This window comes from Strigops habroptila, chromosome 4 (assembly GCF_004027225.2).
Source record: "Strigops habroptila isolate Jane chromosome 4, bStrHab1.2.pri, whole genome shotgun sequence".
NCBI lineage: Eukaryota > Metazoa > Chordata > Aves > Psittaciformes > Psittacidae > Strigops > Strigops habroptila.
Window position 1 is genome coordinate 40,147,011 of NC_046358.1, and position 22,751 is coordinate 40,169,761.

At 38.2% G+C, this 22,751-nt stretch overlaps 1 protein-coding gene across 6 annotated transcripts in view; it reads right to left on the minus strand.

Annotated features, from left to right (window-relative positions):
- NUBPL (nucleotide binding protein like) overlaps nucleotides 1-22,751 on the minus strand; it is an 82,796-nt gene that overhangs the window by 39,410 nt on the left and 20,635 nt on the right. For 2 of the 6 annotated variants that reach the window (XM_030482860.1, XM_030482862.1), the window contains exons 5-6: nucleotides 13,327-13,366; nucleotides 13,143-13,233 (exon numbers count right to left, since the gene is read on the minus strand). The exons of 3 other annotated variants lie outside the window; for them this stretch is intronic. In XM_030482860.1, coding sequence (XP_030338720.1) covers nucleotides 13,143-13,233; nucleotides 13,327-13,366 — 131 coding nt within the window. The remainder of the gene's footprint in view (nucleotides 1-13,142; nucleotides 13,234-13,326; nucleotides 13,367-22,751) is intronic. One more of the 6 variants, XM_030482863.1, reaches the window with a different exon arrangement.

Sequence of the window (22,751 nt, forward strand, 5' to 3'; positions counted from 1 at the left end):
CTATGCAATCAGTTTAACATATCTTAATTCAATATTAAGTTTTAAAAGCTGCTTATATAGTTATATTCATAGTATATTTACCACATACAATTACTGTGTAATGCTAAATAATAGTATCAGTGTTCAGGGGTGGGGAGATTCCACTTCTGTTTTGGTCAAAAAGATGAAAAAGAAACACTGAGAAATGAAGGAAAATACAAAAAAAACCAAAACAAAACCCAACCTAAAAAAGCAGTTTTGCTGAGCTCCACCTACACATTCAGAAGAAACCCTAAAAATTCTTCCAAAGATCTTGAGTACCCAGGAAGGGAAATACTAAAATCTCCATTGAGCACCAAGTTTCAACCAGAAGTCTACTTGGGATCCATTAATTACACACATATTTGTGAGAAAGGAGCAAATCTTACAGGCCCAATCTAGCAAGCATGCTCTAAATGCACCTGCCAGTGATAACACTGAATCCAACGCAAAGCTGAGCACTTGCGGCCATGAAATAACATTAAAAGCCTGTGGTTCTGCTGTTAAAATTGTGGCTGTTTAATATCATAATTAGACATACAAGAGAAATCCTATGAATTGGAAGATGTGTATTTCAGTTTCTCAGGCAGGTGGTATTTAACTGGGCCACTGTAGAAGAATGCAAAAGCCACAGAAGCAACCAGGTTCCTATATAAGGTCAGTAGCTGAGGGATTCACCTGGAAAGCTAAAACTTTGGATTAACTGAATTTCCTGCATAGCAGTGGTCATGCTCCACCTTCAGATGTCTAGTTCTGGCCCCAGGAATCTTGCATGCCTAGCTGTAGACCAGAAGGTTTTAACTGCTGTATGTGATTTCAGGGTACTCTCCTGGTTAGCAGGAAATGACCTTTCAGCTCCCACATCCTGGCTGAATGGTTATGGAAACTTGCCAGGTTGTTATTAAAAACACAGAATAAGCCTGTAAGTTAAACCAAAGAAAGGTCTTGGCACCTAACAGAAGATACTAGATTTTGGTTCTAAATCTCCGCTATACAGAGCTGTCCAATACAGGCTACAATTAGGTGCTGAAATCCAGGACAGAGACAGAGTCTCAGATATATCCCACAGGCTTTTCCAAAGAGCCCTCTTGCTCAACATCTTTGGTATTGTTCATTTCCAGGCAGTGAACCTACCAACTTTGACTTACACCATTAATTTCCACTTATTCCACACCAAGCTCTAAACTTCTAAACTCAAACTCTAAGATACTGCAGCTATTCTGCTACGGCACTGCCAAAGAGCACGAATTACCTGAAGTAACCTCTCAGTACCACTGGGAATGACAAGTGATGTATTCCCCCATCTCAGGTATGCAGTGGTTCCAGCCTAGGCTTTGGTTTAACTTTCCATCCCTTTCCTGCCTGCAGGCAGGCCAGGCACGTACCTCTTAGGCACTGCCATGTTCAGCACAGCAATAACCATGACCTTTTTTGCATCTAACCTACAGCAGTAGAAAGAAAGAACAGATGCCCTCACTAGCAAAGAAGAATAGAGAAAGTAGAACATTGGCATTAGGTGACTACTATTTTTAGGAAGCTTCATTTAGGAAAGAAAACAAATAGTGCCACCTTCTTTTCCTAGTTTCTCTACCACTGGTATTCCTGTTTAGCAACCACTTCAGAACATGCTTAAATCACCACCTCTTTCCAAGAACGAAGCTGTTCTGAAGTTTGCTGCAGAGAAACCTTAAACCTCACAACAGTTTCCTTTAAAAGCTCAAGGGGAAAAAAGGGAAAAAAAAAAAAAAAAGGAAAAAAAGGAAAAAAGGAAAAAAAAAAATCTGTTCTAGCCCCAGTGCAGCCACTTTGAGACACCACACTCTCTCTTCTGTTTCTTCTTGTCTAGTCAACAAACCCAGCAAAACAGTTGCATGTTTTGCATTTGTTTTGTTTTATGCAAAGGAGGGCAGATACATGCATACCTGTGTGATCTGTGTGAGAGACGAGACTACTGGAAGCAGAGCAAAGAAAACACTCTCACCGCCTGTTCCAACAGCAGCAGTAGCTGCACAGTCATAACCATGACAGCTGAGGAACCAGGCCAAGAAATGTTTGCTGTAAATACAATCTCACTATGTGTTAGGCTTGCCTTTTTTTTTTCCTGCCTTTTTTTTAATCCTCAAAGACAGCTAAAGTACATTTACTGCAAACCCTGCCAGTTCAGCAGTAACTTGTTGGCTAATGTTTTTGTTTTCTTCTGGCTTTCCTAACACTTCTTCTATGATTGTCAATCGCTTTCAGAGACTATAATCCCTTTTCATATCAGCTGCTAATGTGAGCCAATAAAGCAACAGGGATCCATACAGATTCTGCTTCCTTCATTATGGGAAGAAAGGCAACAGAACAGGTTTTGTAGCTTTAGCTGGAAACGAAAAGAAAGAATCAAGCCCATATTCATTCAGTCATACCCATCCCAAAACACACAGGAGCAGTCAAGTCAAAGGGTGATAGTACAAATACTCTAACTCCAGATAAACTGGGGCACAGAGGGGTGGAAAGAAGGAGCTTTTTGTCATCTCCCACACTTGTGGCTGCAGTGCATCTCTGAATATATGTTAAGCTTCTCATGTCCAGGAAGCGCAACCATTTCCTTTAAATATGTACATACTGACTGGGACTGGTTAAGGCAGTTCTCTCTGGACAGACAGGACCTTTCGAGGTGATTATTAGCATTTGAGTAAATTAGGGGTGATTATACAAATTCCTGTAACAGACTTTTCTAAACATCAACATCAGAACTCAAGCATGGTGGAGAAATTAGTCAAGATATCCATTTATTTCAGTGGGCTCTGGATGAGAAGAAATTAGTTTATTCATTCTTTAGTCTTAGCAAAATAAATGAAACAAAAAAAAAAAATCAGTATAGGCAGTTTTTAAACTAAATTCTTTTGTAAGGTACAAGCAGGTCACCTGTTTAGCGTGTCCTTGAAACAAGTTTCCTTAATTTCAGCAATGACGGATGACCTTCCTTGCTTTAAATGAAAGCTTATTAAAGATTTAAGGGAAAAAAATCTCACAAGCATTCATAGTTACTGTTTACTGTCTGCCAGCTGAAGATGCAGTCTTCGTAGCATACCAAAGTGCAGTCTTAGCACTGCAAAGTTTGACCACTTTTTATGTTGTTCCCTTTTTTGAAAATATCTCAACAGCATTATCTATTTCTGAATAGAACAAATAATAATCTCAATTTCCTTATGTGTAGGGATGAAATGTCTGGATCTTTTAACTTCTGTACTTTGGATCACAAAAATTAAAACACAAAAGCTTCCCAACCCCCTAAAGATGCAACTGCTTTTACTATTTTGAAGAACAAAAATAGTTCAGCACCCCCACTCCCGACTGTAAAGTAGCAGACGTTAGCCTGAACTAACAATTTCTATGCCCATCTCAGCATAAGATTACTCAAAACAGGAAAATAAACAGAAGAAATATTTTTTAATTGCTGAAATTTTGGCAGATATTTCATTGTAGTGACACCTGGTAAGACTACTGTATTTTAGAATTACGCACTGCAAAGTATAAACACATCTTTGTAGTTTATAATATAAGCACAGCTTTGTTTAGCTCTGTGAAACATAAACTGTAAATATCCTGCTACAGACTATCTGCCTCAATTCCCCAATTACTTGCAGATAAATACATGCATATTGTGAAACACAAGTCAATTTTGAAATTAGCAAAAATTCTCAAATGGATTATGTTGCCAAAATACAAAACATAGAAAGAGGAAAACACAATTAATCTGATTTTAGTTTATACACTTTAAGTACATATACTCTGTTAATAAACAGCGGAGTGTGCACAGACTCTTTAACATGTTTTAGAAGGCAAAAGATGACAAAGTTTGGGGAAAAAAAAAAAATTACTAAGAGTTATTCATGTTTGCTACAATTTCCCTTTGCAGCATCTCACTCTTTTCCCATCTTGAAAATTTACTGCCATAATGCAAGTTAAATGCCTTCAATGGTAATCTCTTGATAGAGTGCCCTTCCTAAACCAAAAAGTGTTAAAAATAAATTCCACACTCAAAAATAATAATAATTAAAAAAAATCATCTGGCTTCACTGCAGTGCTTTTTCTTCACTTTCTCTTTACATTTACAATAAGAATAATTTTCATCATTGACTCACTATTACTATTCTGGGGATCCTTTCAGTTCATTCAAAATATAGCTGCACAAAAATCAGAGCCATCAACTCGTTATTGTCGTCTTCCTCCTGACCCAGTATGTGTCATTCTCTGCTACATCCCGCTTCACTGCTGCCTCTCATCCACCAATACGCTCTCTCACTAATTTTATACTGATAAGACACAGTTTTTGCCCACGCTAATAATAATTTCATCTTTGAGCAAGCCCCCAATGACATTTACCACGTAAGTGATGAAACACAGCAAAACTGGAACTTTACACCAATTTGCTCAAGCCCTGGATCCAAAGGATAAGAAAATTTTGTTGCCCTTAAAATCCAAGGCTTGCACCTATTCTCCCATGACAGTGCCAAAGTATATGAAGGTAAACAGAACCACTGGGAATGACAAGTGATGTATTCCCACTATCCCAGGTACACCTAGGCTTTAGCTCGACTTTCCATTCTTGCACACAGGGCACCTACCTCTTAGGCACTGCAATGTTCAGCACAGCAACACCCATGACCCTTTTTCCATCTAACCTACAGCAACTAGAAAGAAAGAACAGACTCCTCTGCTAGGGGGTGTCCTGGGTTCAGCTATAGCAGTCATTTTTCTCCTTCTTAGTAGCTGGTGCAGTGCTGTGTTTTTTAACTTTCAGCCTGGGAACAACGCTGATAACACCGATGGTTTTAGTGGTTGCTAAGTAATGTTTCCTCCGACCAAGGACTTTCTCAGTCTCATGCTTTGCCAGGGAGGAGGGGAAGCCAGGAGGAAGCAGAGACAGGACACCTGACCCAAACTGGCCAAAGGGGTATTCCATACCACAGCACGTCATGCCCAGTATATAAACTGGGGGGAGTTACCCGGAAGGCCCAGATCACTGCTCGGGTTGGGCTGGGTATCGGTTGGCAGGTAGCGAGCATATTGTATCCTCTCCCCTTGTTATTTTCCTTATCATTATTATTATCGGTGGTAGCAGCAGTAGTTTTGTATGGTACTTTAGTTACTGGACTGCTCTTATCTCAACCCGTGGGAGTTGCATTCTTCCGATTCTCCTCCCCATTCCTCTGGGAGCAGGGGGAGGAAGAAGCGGGGGAGTGAGCGAGCGGCTGCGTGGTTCCGAGTTACCGGTTGGGCTCAAACCACAACAGGGGGAACAAAAGAAAAAAAAAACAAACACAGAAGAGTGGCATTAAGTGTCTACTATAGTCCGAATTTCAAAATTAAGTACCACCAGTACTGTTGTTTAGCTAACACTTCAAAACATGCTAGCCTTCAAATCCAGCTCTCCAGAGTCTGCTCCTGAACTCATCCCTACTTGCCTTTCTTCTAAAAAATCTGGACATACAAGACTTATTCTACACTTGTAACATCTTACTTGAAGATGTCTTTTGCTGCCATCTTTGAATTTTTCTTTGTCCAGTTTAGACTGTAAAATACTCAAGGCTAACACTGATCGCAGGGTTTAAAAAAAAAAAAAAAAAAAATCATCAACCTATGTCTCTCCATGCACTACAGAGGAGGGCCAGATGCCTCAGATTGTTTCATAAAGGTCTGCATCCTAGGCAGCAAACTGCTAAAGCTAAAGCAAAAATTGCCATAAGTCTCCAGCACAACCTTCTTAGTGGCACTGCTACTCGATTCTAAGATGCCCGAGAGCACATTAATGCACACAAGCCTAGAATCCCCTTATTTTAAACCTTTTCTAGATCAAGGTATTTCAATCAAAACAAGAGGAAAAATGTATTTATTATTTTTTATTTCATAGTTCATATTAAGGATGTTCATTCAAGAGATAAGGCTTATTTGGGTTCGACTTCTATGTCTCTGCCTACAGGGATCTAAACAGCATCTTTAAAGTCTAAAGAGACTGGCCAAATGACTGGAAATGCTACTGAGAAAAGGATGCTTTCAGTCATTATGCTGAAACTTGCTCATCTGATTGCAAGACTTAATTGTATATTCATTTGAGCAAGAGAGATGAGCTAGTATGACTGTCTAGCTTAATGATTAGGGCACTCAGAAAGACACTTGTATTTCAGTTTAGGTTTTGACTGAATGCTCTCACCAGTGATCTCTGTGAAAGGCAGAACCATTTTCTCCTCTTTGGGCTGTAGGCTTTAATGGAGTTATATACCAACAGTCAAATAGGCAGTGGAATGCCAATTTTAGAACTAATCCCAGATTCACAGAACAACTTAGGTTTGAAGGGACCTCAAGAGGTTGCCTGTCCATCTTGCTGCTCAAAGCAGCAAGATGTACAGAGCAGGCTACTAAACGCCTTGCCCAGCTGAGTTCTGAATATCTTGCAAAAGAGAGATTCTAGAATCTCTGCGCAACTTGTTCTGATGTGTGATTGCTTTCATTGTAATAAAACAACCAACCCCACATCCAGGAAGCATCTACCTTCATCTTCTCTGTACATACCCATTAGGTAGTTGAAGACAGCAGTTCCTATCTCCCTTTAACTTTCTACGAAAATATATTATGCTCAATAGGAAAAAAATAGAATATATTTATTTCATAAAGATGAAAAAGTATCAGAGGAAGATGTTTAAGATTTACTTGGAAGTTGGAAATACTAGTCTTTGTAATTCTGTTCATCAAGTGGTGAACATTGAATAAACACAGAATGAAATTGCCAGGGTCCCAAAAATGTAAGGCAAAAGACAGTATGCGGGCACAAAGAGAAGCTGAAGGACAACCATGCTAATCAATCAGGCAGATGGCTCAGCAGGTAGTACCTAACTACCTTACTATGTTCTTGTCATGTATTGCTTCCAAATCAAATGCACATCATTCCTTCTAATTTGGAATGTTTCCCCCTAGTTTCTCCATTGTTCTGTTTGTAAGAAATCTATTTAAACACAGAGGCAAACAAGACAGTACAAAACTGTGAAAATGTATATGCTGTAGAATTTACGAGATTTAACACAGCATGTTATAAACATGCATTATAAATGAGATTGGACTGATGTCTACAAACACCATATACAGAACATTCTGCTGCATAGAACACGCACAGTAAACAGTCAATGCCAGCATGGTAGCTATTTTACCAGGTATAAATACATTTGCTCTCAGTACCTTATGTATTTTTCTTGTCTTCCCAAGTGCAGCATTACTATATACCTAAAATAAACCACATTTAGAGAAAAATTGTCCGTAAATCCACATATGCAACCTCTCCAATTAAAATGCTGGAAAGGAGAACACCGATAATTACATAAACACTCTTCAAACAGTAGCAACTGCACATAATAATTTACTAACTAATGTATGTCAAACAAAAATAATACTGAACACCTATAATCTCCTCTAGAGAGATGGGCCACTTCAAGCAATGATCAAAAATCTACAACAATATAGCCTCCATACTCTTTGTCCTCCAAGAATTAAATACTACTACTGTTTCCAAGTTAATCTAATCTCAAATCTTTAAACATTAATTTTTACTGTTCAATTCACTCCACTGTTGCTTTTATGGCAGCTTTTTAACAGAGGCTCTTGAAATATCCCAGACCTCACAAGCCGCAGTCTGCTCAATATTTCAAAGAAAATTTATCCGTCTGCATCTTTCCTATTCCCAATAACACATGAAACTCTACAACTACTCATGTATGATAACTAAGCATCAGAGAATTACATTACAAAAAAGGTTTGAGTACATACGTGTACTTTCACACATACACACTCTACTACATAAATACTACCACCATTATCTCTGGCAAGTGCTGGTTTCAAAGCAATTGTTCTCTTGGTAGAGGACAGCTTCAGAAGGAAAGTAGCATGCAAAATCTCCATCTCTAGCCAGACTTTCAAAATTACATACAACTGTAACAATCACATAAACCGAGTTGAAAGTCTTTTTAAAGGACAAGATTGGATCTTCAGACTATAGCCTTACTCAGCTTTGGGTTGAGCTAATAAAATAATTTTGATCATTCTTCTGCTGAATTTATGGTTTTCAACATGAAACTGTAGAGGATAAAGCCTGCCCATGCTTCAAAGTGCAAGGCCCCATTTTCTTCTGCACATGTGCAACTGCTCTGCGTTTAAAGGCTTATATAATTTACTTTCTAACTTCCCTGTATTCTTTCCTTTCTAATTATATGCCTCCCAATGAAACTTTGTTTCAATTTTCTTTCAATACGCAGCTTTCATTTAAAAAGTGGTGCTAAAAGAAGCAGCACGAAAGAGATGAAGGAACTGCAGTTAGATAATAAGAAGAGTATTTTAGGGACTTCATTAGAATTAAGCCACTCCAGGAAAAGCTTTGTTGTCTTTCTGGAAAAATGTGTTCATCCTTGTCAGGTACATCTAAGGAACCTTTAGAGGTCACAATACACTTAATAGCGCTGAGGCTCTACTTTATAGCTATACTATGCCAAGGATGCAGCCAATGCACAAAATATTCTTGGTGCTCTAGAGGAGCATGATAAGGAAGAAATACAAGAGTCTTCCATGTAAGATCTGACTAGCCTACAAAAACATAGGTCGAAATGTCATAATCAGGGTAAGAAATCCTGTTAAGGACTTTAATCAACCAAAGATCCCTGCCTTGAAAAGATCAGATTTTTGGGCTAGTTCCAAGGGGACTGTTTGCACTTAACAGAATTGCTGACACCTAGAATCCATGTGTAGGTAATGCTTGCTTCTAATAACGATACAACTTTATCTGTTGATGTGACAAAGATACATGCAGAATACTACATGCTGAAATATGCACTTGTATTTTACCTGGCGTTTTTTTAATAGAAGAGCTGACTTGTCCACTGCATATTGAATTTTTTTTCCTTCTCTGCTGGTATTTCAACTTGGTAACGCACATAGAAGACAGAATTCAAGATCAGAGAAACCAATACTTACTATCCTTTGTATTAAGTTTTCCTGATAACTGCCTAAACAAGAAACCCCCTCCATCTGTATTACACAGTGTCACTTCCCTACCTCAACCTTTTGGCAGAACAATTGCCACAGTATACTCCAGGATGTAAAGCAGCCAGTCACACTGCTCCTGGATCAGTTCAGGTTTGTGCCTGCACCCTTCTAATTGCTCCTTTGCCACTGAACTGTCAAGATGTCCTCAGACAGAAACGAGAACAGTGCTAGAAAACTTACCATACAGGCTGTATGGAACAGTAGTGATGACCATTTAAAATCCTCATTGCAAAAGCAGTTTAAACCAGCAAACAATTTTGCTTGCCTTTTTTTTTTTTTAATAATCTTTATATTTCTATGGTTTTTCTCTGCCTACTTGATACTTATTTCAACAGAGCTTTTCAGACAAATTACTGTTCAAGTACAGGCTTTAGGTAACTCTCAAAAAGTCATATTTTTACTTAGCATAAAGGCTTGTCAAAAGTCACTCCCACAACGAATACACCAAGATGATGCATTTTAAGGTAGTTTGTCTACTCAGAACCAACTACCATAGCAGTGAGTCAAGACACACACAGTGTAAAGGAACAAGTGCTGAATGAGACTATACAAGAGTAGGCAGCTTCTGAAGGGTTTGTTAAGTGAAAACTGAATAGAAAAAGCCTAGTGCAACAGATGACACTGGAGAACAGATGACACTGGCTCAAGTAAGGAACCAAAACTTCATTACTTGAGCTTTAACAATGTCTTCAAAGAAAAGAACTATCTTTTAAAAAACTCAAGTAAATAAAAATATACTCTCTTCTATCTCACCTACAGGCAAGCAAGATTAAAAGGAAGTGTTAACAGGGTGAAAAAATTTTTTCATTAAGATAAATGTGGCAGGGAAATGGGAAGAGTTAAAACCCAGATAAGAGAAAAAGATGACCCTGAAGTGTAAACAGGCCTACACAACATCTAATTATGTGAACAAAGAAGTCACTCCACAGCCACAACAAAACTTCGGATAGTTTCAAGGCATGTAAGATAGAGATACACGTAACTGAAAGAGTTATGAATATGTTTGTATAGAATCAAATGTTCCGTTACTGTTTGTAATTTACTTTCGCTACAGGTGAAAAATCATTTCCTTATATATTCTTGTTCTTTCAATAACTATCATCATCCCCTTCCTTCTTTTCTATAGAGCAAAACTTTCAATAAAAGTAGGACACATTATAGAATTAATACACTATGTATTTTCATTTATATACTGATTTGATACACATACACCAATATATATGCAATACAGTATACTAAACTGCTAACTCTATTTTGTATTATAAGTTACATTTCCTTTGATCTCTGTTTAAGGGAAAATGGCATGTTCCAGAAAACTGTCCTTCTTCGCGAGACATGGATTACCAGAGAAACACTAAGCACTAGTTTTGGTGTTCAATGTTATTTATTGCCTGTTATCTACCAGTCTGACACCATGCAATACACAAGGACAAAGGCAGCTTCTCAGACCAGAGAGAAGTGGCAAAAGGAGAGCCTGGAATTAAAAGGTGGTGTTTTATCTGAAAAGTAATGTAACCTGGCCATATGCAAGTAGAAGTGAAAAGAGACAAATATGAGGTTGGACTCTGGACTGTGCTGAAAAGCCATTCATCCACCAACGAAGTAAAAACAGAGAAGGACAAATATATTACAAATAGAGAGGTTACATGCAGTAGGTATTTAAGAAAGCACATAATGTATATATTTAACAAAAGTCTTTTCCAAGGTAAGAATTCCAGAAATCTAAATAAGTTGCAAGTATAAGAGAAGCAAACATTCATACAGCCATAGACTGATAGGACTTAACAATGAGTTAACAAGTCCTCATTAACAAATCTGGAAACTAGGCCCTTCAATGCTTTACTGGAGTATCTGAAGCATCATAAAACTCAGGAAAACAGATTTGTTCATACAGGAAAAAAACAAACAAGCATCCGAACAAGCATCACAGAGTGAATGCATAGTCTTGATGCAATTAAAAGAAACTAAAAAAACCCTCTACCATCTAACACCATTGTAAATACCACCAGTGTTTTTTAACGCAAAAGTCTGGGAACTTCTGTTTTTTCTATCTGTCTGACTTACTGACTTTAAGAACTTAGTATTTTCTCAGCTTGTCTGAATGCACACAAACTCCATACACTTATACTCCATACACTTATACTATATGTCTAGATTAGGGAGCTAATTTAAATAGTTTAGAGACAGCTATAGAGGTAAAGCAGCTATTTCCTAAGAACAGGCATTTAGGAAGTTAAATACAAACAGAAGTATTTTACTCTTGCAAGCAACCTTATCCTCTCAAACAAAAGGTAATAACAGCCAAGACCAACCAGAACAGAGAAAGAGAAAACAAGGAAAAATTTCAAAGCCCCCAAGAGATGACAAAACAATTTCTAATATAAAATGGAATTACAGTATCTTTAAAAACATCATCGCGTGCCGTGGTCCCCTCTTGTTTAGGTGTCCAAGGCTATAACACTTTTGGTTCTACAGTTAACTTCTTCTTGAGACTGACGAATAACTATGTCAGACGGGAGGTTACAGTTTTTAAAACCAAAATAGCACGTGGTAGTCAGGAAACCGCCTGCACATTACATAGAACCTGCTGGTTCTCCCTGTGATCTGTGAGCTCCTTTCTTCAAAGGAGGAGATGGAAAAAACTTTTTCCAGTGCAGATTTAAAACTACCCTGGTCATCATTCAGAAGCAAAATGCTTGTGGGGGAAAAAAAATTTAGCTGTAAAGCCTTTCTCTTTCAGAATTCAGGTTCCACTGTCAGGGAAATAACTGATGCCCCAAGCATTAATGGACTTTGTCTCATTCCTACAGCATGATCGGCCAGCATGTAACTTGCTTCATCGGTTGCTAGGGAGCAATGAGCTCATTACACAGCATCATCCACACCCTCCACAAGGATGCTGGCACATGCTTCCCATCTGGCGATACTACTGATTGAAGCAACAGCACTGGAGTGCCTGCCAGTCTTAGTCTCCCAAGGTGGAATATGCCAATACAGCAGGTGCTAACTTTAGCTCTACCTTCGAGGTTTTAGGCTCAAGTCTTTGTGAGCCAGGCCAATGCAATGCAACACACAGAGATCAGAACACTCTTCTACAGCTATTGGCATGGATATCCCTTATTTTTAAAGAGCAAATCTAGACAAAGATATTCTTCCTGAAATTTTGGCAAACACATGGCTTTTCTGACTAGGGCAATGAGCGTACTATTCTAAAATCTATGTTAGAGAAGAATTCAGTAAAAATGGAAAAAGGCTGTGGAGTTAAAAAAAAAATCTTCTTTTTTGCAGTCATTAAGGGAGCACAAGATTTGGAGGTATTTACAGAAGACATACAGAAACCTAGCGATCTCCAAGCTGTATACATTAAATCCCTGGAATAGATGTTAAGCTGTGAACAATTAGGTCACTTCAAAGTCTAAACATGCAACCCTAATGCATTTTTTCAGTTGTTTGTTTCATTAGCACTTCACAGATCTATTCACAATAAAAGAGGGGGGGGAAGGAGGGGAAGAATCTGTCAAGAAATAAAAAAGCCACCCCGCTTCCATATGCCAGGAAATTTATTAACTAACAATCTATCTGCATTACACAGAGATGGTATCTAATGATTTTCATGTACCTGTCATATGTCAAACACCATCCAAGAATTCTTAGCGCTGGTGAATTAACAAGCACATAAGGGAACACAGCTGTAGTGATGCATAAAATAAACCTATACATTCAAATCCTTAGGCAACCTCAGAATCCCTTTTTTTATTATTAACAATTGCATAAAGAAACACAAAAAGGAATGAGAAGGAAGGCAAATTGGGGTGCTTCACTCATGAAATGCATGGAACAACAGCCCTGTTTGAAGGAGATAGGCAAATGTAAAAAATGACCACTTTTCCTCTTACCTGAAGCTAAGATTAAATTCTTCAGAATTTAAGATGACCAAGATACAAAAATGCTCACTGCTAATATATCAAATAATGTCACTGACATTCATGTATCAGTTAAATGCATCTTAAAATAAACAATTTGAAACACCAGTATGTACCCTAAGTCCTTACCTGTCTCAACAATTTTTCAACAGCTGACATTACCATGAGCCCCCTCCACACAACGGGGGCAGTCTCTTCTATCAAGAAGCCCATAGACATGCTGAAACAACAAAGCAAAAACTTAAGCTTTCCAGCACACCACCACCAAGTACATCTGTAAAGAAGCTTGATTTAAATTAAAACATATGCTCACCATGCGATTCCATAGTTCTTAAGGGGCCTCATTAGATTTTCTAAAACAGAAGCAAACAAGGTTTTTTGGGGGTGGGAGTTGCTTTTGGGTTTTGTTTTTATTTTTTTTAAAGAAATAAGCTTACACCCTTTTTTTTTTTTTTTTCTCATTTTAAGAGCAGTTTTCCCTCTTGGTTAAAAGCATTTGTCTGTTTTCCCTCCTCATCCCTTCAATATATGTATATGTTTATCTATTCTATCCAAGAACCTGACCCCACTTTTTCTCTGTTTTTACTGACACCACTCATCCTTTGCCAGAATAACAATGCATTTGCCCATAATATATTATATGGGCAATATAATATGTCGAAACCAACCTCATCTATTTGTATGAAATCTCCACACTGTGAGGCATAAATCCCCTATTAGGCAGCCTTCTACTTCTGCAACACTTCACTAAATGCTGAGTCATTTATATCAGAACAATATCAAAGTCCTATAACATGATGGGATTTTAATTTCTTTTTAAGCTGTTGTTCACTAATCTCTTGAATCAGACAATTTTCCCATTAAGACACCAGTGTTTCGGGGAATTCTCCTTGTATTCAGTCTGCTTGGAACCCCAGAGTAGAGATACCAAACAAAGCCACCCCTAAACTGCGTGCTGTCAACAGCTCTGGGTAAGAAGTCCTGGATGTCTTCAGACTGGCACAAGTCTGCAGGACTCTTCTAAATCTTCTGCAGGAACAAAAGATGCTTATTTGAACATTACAGGGGCAATGCCCTTGTCATGCTCCATATTCCTATGCCTTCCAGTGTCAAGAAAACAAAGGGGGATGAAATACTGTAATTGTTCTGCTGGCAAAAGGGCAGGTAAGCAGAAAGTAAACAAACAACAAGAGTGCATTCAAAACAAAACCTCTCAAAAGCCAAGAACTCCGATGGAGTCTCTGCCATCCAAATCCATACCTTACCTCAAAATGGCATGCACATACACACAAAAGAACAAGAGGAATTTTACTTGGTCTAGTTGGTTTATTTTAAGAGCATGCACAGGCAAGAACCAGCATAAAATTGAAAGAATACTTTAAGCAATAAAAAATACATTTTAATACATATTTTGACAGAAACTTTTGATGGACTCAAAGTAAAATATATATGGATAGTAAAATAAAAACAATGTTAATAGAATGCAGGGCATTCAAAGCTGAACTACCAATTCAAACAAAGTAACACCCAAGAGCATGCAAATTAAAGAGCTAAACTCTACAGATGAAAGCTTTCAAGCAATCAAGTAAGCGGACATTCAAGCCGTGCAATTTTGTAGAAATATGGATGAAAATAAATGGAATGTTTTGGTTTACAAATCAAAAACAGTAAAATACAAAGTTTAACAAATTACTTGCATGACTACTGCACTCAGGAATGAATATGGAACTGCCACCGGAAAGAGAGATGGGCTTGCACTGTTGTACTGCACCAGTGTTAACACAACTTTTCTCTACTTGATCAGCTCTTCCCAATGTTTAGTCAGGGCTTATTCTGGTGTCATTATACTGTCTAACATCATTTCTAGGAATCAGTGTCTTACTTCTCTCCCCTGCAGTAAGATAGTTTTGTTATGAAGAGGCTGATGACATTTGAACTTCAGCCTAGAGCCATCTCTAGCACTGCTCTGGTGTCCCTGCAAACAGTGTATGTACCGCCACAAGTTACAATAACAACATATGTAACTGCAGATTCAAGGACTGCTTCATTCTTGCACTGAAATAGGAAAGATTTTAAGAAATAACAAAAGAAAACAAACAGGGGAGGGCAATCCTTGACCACTCAGCACATGAGGACCAGGAACCGGAGGGTAAGAAGTATGGAAAAGATGCATTCATTCTGAGAAAGTTCACCAAAATAGTAACTTCTCAGTTCAACCCAAGTGCTCTACAGTACATCAGTCAAGTATCTAGAGGCTAACATCTCAACAGCCACTGCCTGCATGGATGGTTTCCTCTGTAAAGAGCCTAGGCAGACATACGAATCTCACAAACCAGACACACCTTCAGAGATTGCCCTCTCCTTCACCTCAATGGGTAAAAATACAAAAGGTGCTGTGAGTACACAAATACTGACCTACAGAGTAACCAAAGGGGCTTCTATTGTTGAAACACATGCGCTGCTTATTTCTCAACGGCAGAGTTTAATTTTATGAAAACTGGATCTTACTTTCTTTGGTTAAAAACAAAGACTACAAACTGCTCTGAGCAGCAAGATTTAATCAAATTTATACGACGCACAAGAACAATTCGCAACCTGCTGTATATTATGGCTATAATATTCCACATAGTTTCAAAGTAATACAAAATACTGCAGAGCACCCCACTGTTTGCCTACTGCTAAAAAGCATTCTTAAGACTATCTCAAATCTAAAGTGCTTCAGTAAGCTCCGGTAATCACCCTTGCCTCATCAAAAGCAACAGGCATTCCTCCTCCTTCGCCCTGGGTCTCGTGAAGATTTTCTAAAACGTAACATGTAAAGAAGATTTAGCTTAACAAGATCTCAGTAACATCTCTAATTCCCGTTGCTTCCAGAGTAAACACTTCCTTCTCTGTTATTAGATGCCTGCCATAAACCTCCAAAAATCCAAATCACAACACATAGCAGTACTATGCCACCTATGCCAAGAGATCAATAAAATATTCTTGTTTACAACCTTTCAGTAAGCTTGATGGCCCTAAATAAAAGGGTGCCGTGATTCCTCTAAACATACAAAATCAGATCAATAAGATCAACAGAGCACCAATGAAATATCAATAAAATGCCTTTTCTGATAGAATACAAGTAGGGCACTAGAGAAGGCAGGCATGTGCAAATCCATGACAGCATTACAGCTGATCGCCAATTAAAAGAGTTCTAGGACTGGTCTGCAGGCTGGACTGTTACGTGAGGAAGAATGATGCTGAAGTCGTTAGGATGGATATGCATTTTGATTTTCTTTTTTGGGGGTTTCCTTTTTTGGGGTGGGGTTTTTTTGGTAGATTGGGTTTAACTTTTTTTTACCAGGAAAAAATAAAGCCTTACAGACTATGCTGACAAGGTAACTGAGTTACTCCATTCTTTTTCTCTAGAACGCCCAACACAGCCATTCAATGGTGGCCATAGGTTAGTACAGCACAGAAAGTATGTACAGAGCTATATTTATATGGGTTTGGCTGTGATAAAGAGTTCAATTTCTTCATAGTAGCTTGCATGGTGCTGTGCTTTGGGTTTACGATGAAAACAGTGACGATAACACATCATCACTGAGATATGTTAGTTATTGCTGAGTAGTGCTTCCACAGAGTCAGGACCTTTTCTGCTCCTCACACTGCCTCACCGGCAGTAGGCTGAGGGTGCGCAAGCAGTTGGGAGGGGACACAGCAGGGACAGCTGACCCCATCTGACCAAAGGGATATCCCATACCATATGGTGTCATGCTCAGCATATAAAGCTGAGGGAAGCAGAAGGAAGGGGGGGAATGTTCAGAGTGATGATGATTGTCTTTCCAAGTAACAGTTGTGCATGATGGAGCCCTGCTTTCCCGGAGATGGGAAGCAGGGAATTCATTCCTTGTTTTGTTTTGCTTTGCTTTGCTTGCACGTGCAGCTTTTGCATTACCTATTAAACTGTCATTATCTCAACCCACAAGTTCTTGCACTTTTACCTTTCCAATCCTCTCCCCATCCTGCTGGGGGCGGAGTGAGGGAGTGGCTGCGTAGTGCTCAGCTGTGCACCAGGGTTTAAGCCACAAGGAGACATTTCAATTCTTGGTTTAGTTTTCAGAGGAGGTTTACTGACTGATAGGTTAGAGCAAGCAGTCTCACATGTAGTCTTAACTCATGAGGTATGTAAAGATCATTATTGCAGAAAATTGTGATGTTAATACTACACCTTCTTAGGAGGCACCATGCTGTTTAATAAAAGCAAAAGATAACTTATAATTATTAAATGAGTATAGTGGATCATGCAACACCCTAGCAAATCTATTTTGAGCTCACTGACTGAGTGAGCACTGATGCAGAGGAGCTGCTCAGAGTTTTCAAGTGTCTGAAAAAAGGGGTAGGTTGGGGATTTTTACCTTTTCAAAGGCAAAAAATATACCCAAACAGGAGATAAGAACACTAGAAGCTCAGGTTTTCTTCCCTGTTAAGCGTTTCCTATTGTACTCAGCTATTTTTGGAACTTACCAATATAGCAGAATATCAGAGACTTCTTAGAATGATAACTAATTATCTTACTATTTGTCTTCGATAAATCTCAATAGTCACGTGTCTGTCCTAACTGGATTTTGGTCATCGAGCAGGAAAGTGGTGCTTTTAAGTTGTTCTATGACAGGACATCAATAGCTAAATCTATAAAAAAGTAGAACAATTGTGTGATTTTTCAGTTAAAGGTATCCTACTGACCTTTGCGTGCAGATTTCCAAATGTTTCCAAACACACTACCAATGCAGAAGTGTTTGCCAGTGCAGAAACCACTGCAAGCTCTGGGCTATGCTCAGAATGAGCCTGTTTCCTGATCTTTAAGTTTTATGCAAGCCCTGTTTCTGTAACACCCATGCACCCAAAATGAACATTTTTATCTAACAACATGCTTCTGAGATGCAGAATTATTATCTCATGTAATGGATGAGGGAATCAAGACCTGGGCTAAGAAACTTGCTCTGGGTTATTCAAGAACATTGTGGATTTGGAGACCTGTTCTCCCAAGGTCTGATGCTCTAACTGAGCCATGGCTCCACTTAGAGCATCTCCAATGTTGGAAAGCATATAATGCACAACTGATAAACATCTAGATCTAGACATTTAGGTGCATTGCTGAAGTTATGTATTTTCCCTTGAAACTCCCAAATATATCTGAAAGAATTAAAATTTTAAAAAGCAAACTGAGGCACAAACAGATTGCAACAGAAAAAGCTGTTGAAAGTTACACTACATGTTATTCAGAGATTTAGGTATTATTGACAATATTTTAGCATCTCACATTTAAGCATTAAAGTAACAGCTTTAAAAATGTATTTCTGAATAGCTCGTAAGTTTAAGTATTCCTTCACCTTTCACAGTATGTTATTTAAATAAAACCCATACTGTAACTCCTCTGCATACATTTATCAGAATTTGAGCAAGTTGATACTTCTTCGTAGTTCATGCAAGAGTTAAAGGTTCTGCTGCTGTTTGCACAGTTCATCATTAGCTGAGGTTTTTCATGACAAATTGCTATTTTGCACCTCCTCGCATCTCAGCAATCTCTCACTACCTGAAACGCAGATGATGTATGGCACAACAAAACACACAATCACCAAGCCAGTCAGAGAGAGACACGGCAGAATAGTCTGAGGATTCCAGTACATTTAACAAGATTATCTGGGACAAACTCAATTAATGTGCCATACATCCAGACAAGCCGAATCAGATTTTCAGCATGGTCATTTGTAGAATCTCAAAAATTTTTGCATCATCTGGTTTTTAACTGCGTACAGTTTCATGCTGCAGCGACTACAGAATATCACAACACTGAGTTAGGACTAGCAACTTACACAGCACTTTCTGCTAATCACAGTAAGCAGTAATTCTCCTATGGCTGTCGCTATGTAGAAGTATAAGGAACTTATCTGTCATATATTTTGAAAGTCCCCTCCTAAGATCAATGTTCTGTAAGGGGAGGATCCAGGTCCCAGTCAAGGGCACAAAGACTTCAGACTATATAAGGTTTCTATCTATGAGGGTGGGAAGGAAAGACGGGGAGGAAGGGAGAAGGAAAGAAGTGGGGGCAGAAGAGAAGAAAGGAAGGAGGGGAGGAAGAAGGAAGGAAGGGGACATAGGAAGAGTAACAAAAAGGTTGGGCCCTACTTGTCTAAGTACAGGTGTCTCCATCCACCCTTGATGCCTTAGGGAGCTGAGATTTATACAGGGCTAGCAGATTTGACACAGAGCATAGGAAGAGCCATACCTTTGGAAGGAGCAGCTAGATGCCAGACACCACGCTCCACTGTGTTTAAAGCAGCACCAGTTTCTTAAGTAAAGGCAAATGAATTCCACCCACAGTGCGGTAAAGGGAAAATAACTGCATTGGAGGGCAGGGGAGGGGGACAAATAGCAACAGGACCCTAGGGTATGCCACAATAAAACACAGAGACACCGACCTGTGTCAGAGGGGAAAGGATGCTGTCACCAAAAGGTTAGTCAGAGCCACAGATTTTAAATCTTTGTTTTTTAACTGCTTATGCCAGAAGCCCAGAATATTCTATGGCATGTGACAGACTAACTGAGACTTCAAGCTTGATTTCACACTGTGTTATAAGTTTATTTGCAGGATTGCCCTAGAAATACTGCAATTTGTATTTTAAGCTTGAAGAGCTCCACACAAGGAAGGCTGTGATTTCCCGTTACACCCCGCACCAACAGTGTTATCTAACCACGAAGACATCACAAATACTTAAACCAAAGCAAATGAGACTCAAAGAGCATTATTCAGTGCTCACAGTTCAACTTTAAGAAACAAATGCATGAAGAAACACAGCTTTTCCCAAAAGATTTGCTTCTCATATTTAGTCAGCCTACCAATCCCATTATCCAAGCAGGTTTTCCACCTTTTATCCTCCTGATAAGACAGCAGAGGAAACAAGCTCTGTAAAAGCTTTTTCATTAACAGAATTGTTCTGCAGATATAACTTCATCAGTCCTACCTAAAAGTGAAAGAACTAATTGCTTGCTGGAAAACTGTACTTCAAAAGCAAGTCTGACACAAGCAAACAGCACAGTGATTTAGTCATCTTTTTGTTACATTTTTAAGCACTGCTGATTTGTTAGGTTTAGAATACTAACACAGGACTAGTTTTAAGCATCTCCCCATTAACTTTCATCACAAATGTCTTCCTTACAATTGCTAAAATAAACCACAGAGCCAACAAAGACTATTTACAGTGGATCAAAAGCTTTATTAGATTAATTTGGGTGTGTTCTTTTAGTTTATTATACCCACAAGGAACGAAATAGACTAATACAACATTCAGTTCAAGGCTTTTGTCCTGACACGCAAAACCTCTGGGAAGGCTCTTGGTGTCTGAAGCACCGACTTGCTCCTGTGAGAGGGAGACTGCCCAGGTCAGCCACGTAACAGTGTCACAGACAACTGTAAAGCAGAACAGGGAGAAGCAGGAACCCAAGGGGTACACATTCCCTATGCATTACCTTCAGTTCAAGATCTAACTTCAAAAAACATTCCAGTTAACAAGGGACTTACACTGCTTTCAAAGCACACCTGGATGCTGATAACGTAGATGAAAACTACAGTAAACTTGTTGATCCTCCACTTAAAAAAAAAAAAGTGTTTCTGTGTATATTAAATATTCCCTTTTGCACTTCACATGAACCCCCTTATGCATCCTTCTGTGATTTTATCCTAACTCCACCCCTCGCAAAGTGGAGTTCTATGTACTTCACAAAATCATGACCATCAACTAAAGCCAAGGAAACTGATGCTAGCTTTTAAACTCTCTCACTTTCAGCCTCCGGTCAACATAGGGAAAGGACTGAAATACATTTTTTTCTATTTTTGATGTATTCCACTTCATTTCTTTATTCTGAAAAGCCACTCCATCGTACTGTAGAGAAGGAGAACGAAAGAGGGAAAATACAGCAAGAAACACACAGAGAAAAAAAAAATAGGACTGAAATTGCAAGGCAAAAATACTGCGAAAATTCAGAATTAGATACAGTTCTTTAATTTTACTTCTACCAGAAGAGAGGGATGGAAATGTTTATTCCTCTGAAATAAGAATAAAGGTAAATGTGTTCAACATACAAACAAGAATAATTTCTTCATTTATGTATACACAATGAAATGTGTATCTATCATGTTACTGTAAGAAAAGCATTTTGCAATTTAATTCCAATTTGTATAAAAGTTGAACCAGAGAGTTTGTATCTCTTAAGAGTAAACTTTGTAATGTAATGAATATTTGCTAGCCATAATCCATATTAAAAAAATTTACTGCACCCCAGGATTAAAAACACAGAGTAATACACTTCCGCTTTCAAGTACTTGAAACGTATTTTTTTCACATTACAGTGTTCAGTAATATATATTGCAGCAGCATTTAGTAAAATTTGATTTGCCATTTATCCAAAAAAGACTGCTCTCAGTAAGAGACTTTAATTACTGCATCACATTTCTCCTCTTATACTTTTTTGCCTTACTTTTTGTAATTGTAAGTATGAATTTATGCATAATGAAGAATAAAATTTAAATAAATTAACTGTCCAGAGGATTTTTTTATTTTTTTTAGCAGCAGCTAACAACTGCATGCCTATAAATACTTCCTTGTAGAGTTGGGTATCCTCCATCTCCTTTCCCTTCCAAGGTCAACAATTCTTTACACAAGTGAACTCAACGATAGCTGAATTAACCAAGTTTGAGGTTAATTGTTACAGACTTGATGGCAACAGTCAAGCCCAGAATAAAATATTTAACACTTAGTATTCTTCACATTTTCAACTACCTCATCACACATGAAAGAGCTTCCAAAATATAAACCAAAACTAATTATAACATTCTGAATTACTATTTTGTCACATGTAAGACATGGGACTACTCCAGCCATCCTGATTAACTGGGTTAAGGCACCACCAAAGTAAAACACAGGGTTTCAGTTCAGACTTCTTCCAAAATAAAGCATATCATTAGACTAAACACAATCTAAAAATCATTTGTTCTCAAATCAAGAGGTAACGGCAATAGCAAATACTACTTTTCTTTGAAAGAATCAAATTTAGGTTTTCTTTAAATTAATCATGATGCAGTTCTGCTGGTAGAGCATGACAAAGACAACATTCTTTCTTTGAGAATACAAGCTGTATGTTTAAAATTAAACCCTTAGGTAAGATCAACAAACTTCTTCATGGTTACCTCAATAACTACACTGTGTTGTATTTTCTCTATTTAAGTAGTCCACTCAAAATTTTCTATTTGTAACCCTCAAATAGATGCATTACAATCCCTTGATATTTTCAGCAGACATCTTTAAGCAATTTTTAACAGATGCTATTTTAAATTATCACTTTCTGTTACAAGATTCAGCAATCACAACCTAAAGAGTAGCAGACATGTAAATGTGTCCCAGTGAAGAAATGTCCATTTATGACTTCGGAATTTTATCAGTAATTTAATTTCTATAGCCCCTGCAGTATTATCAGACTTAATGGGGCAGCCACAACTACTGCTAGCTTCCTATCAGAAATTACTTTCTATTCCAAATTTGGAACACAGATGCCCACTACTGATCCCTTGAATATACTATTTTATTAAGAAATAAAAAAAGACACTGAGGATATCATAAAAAGGCAACAATATGAAATATTAAGAGAGCACTCAACAGTCATAAAGAAAAAAAAAGCACCCCATAACCTTCATCATCA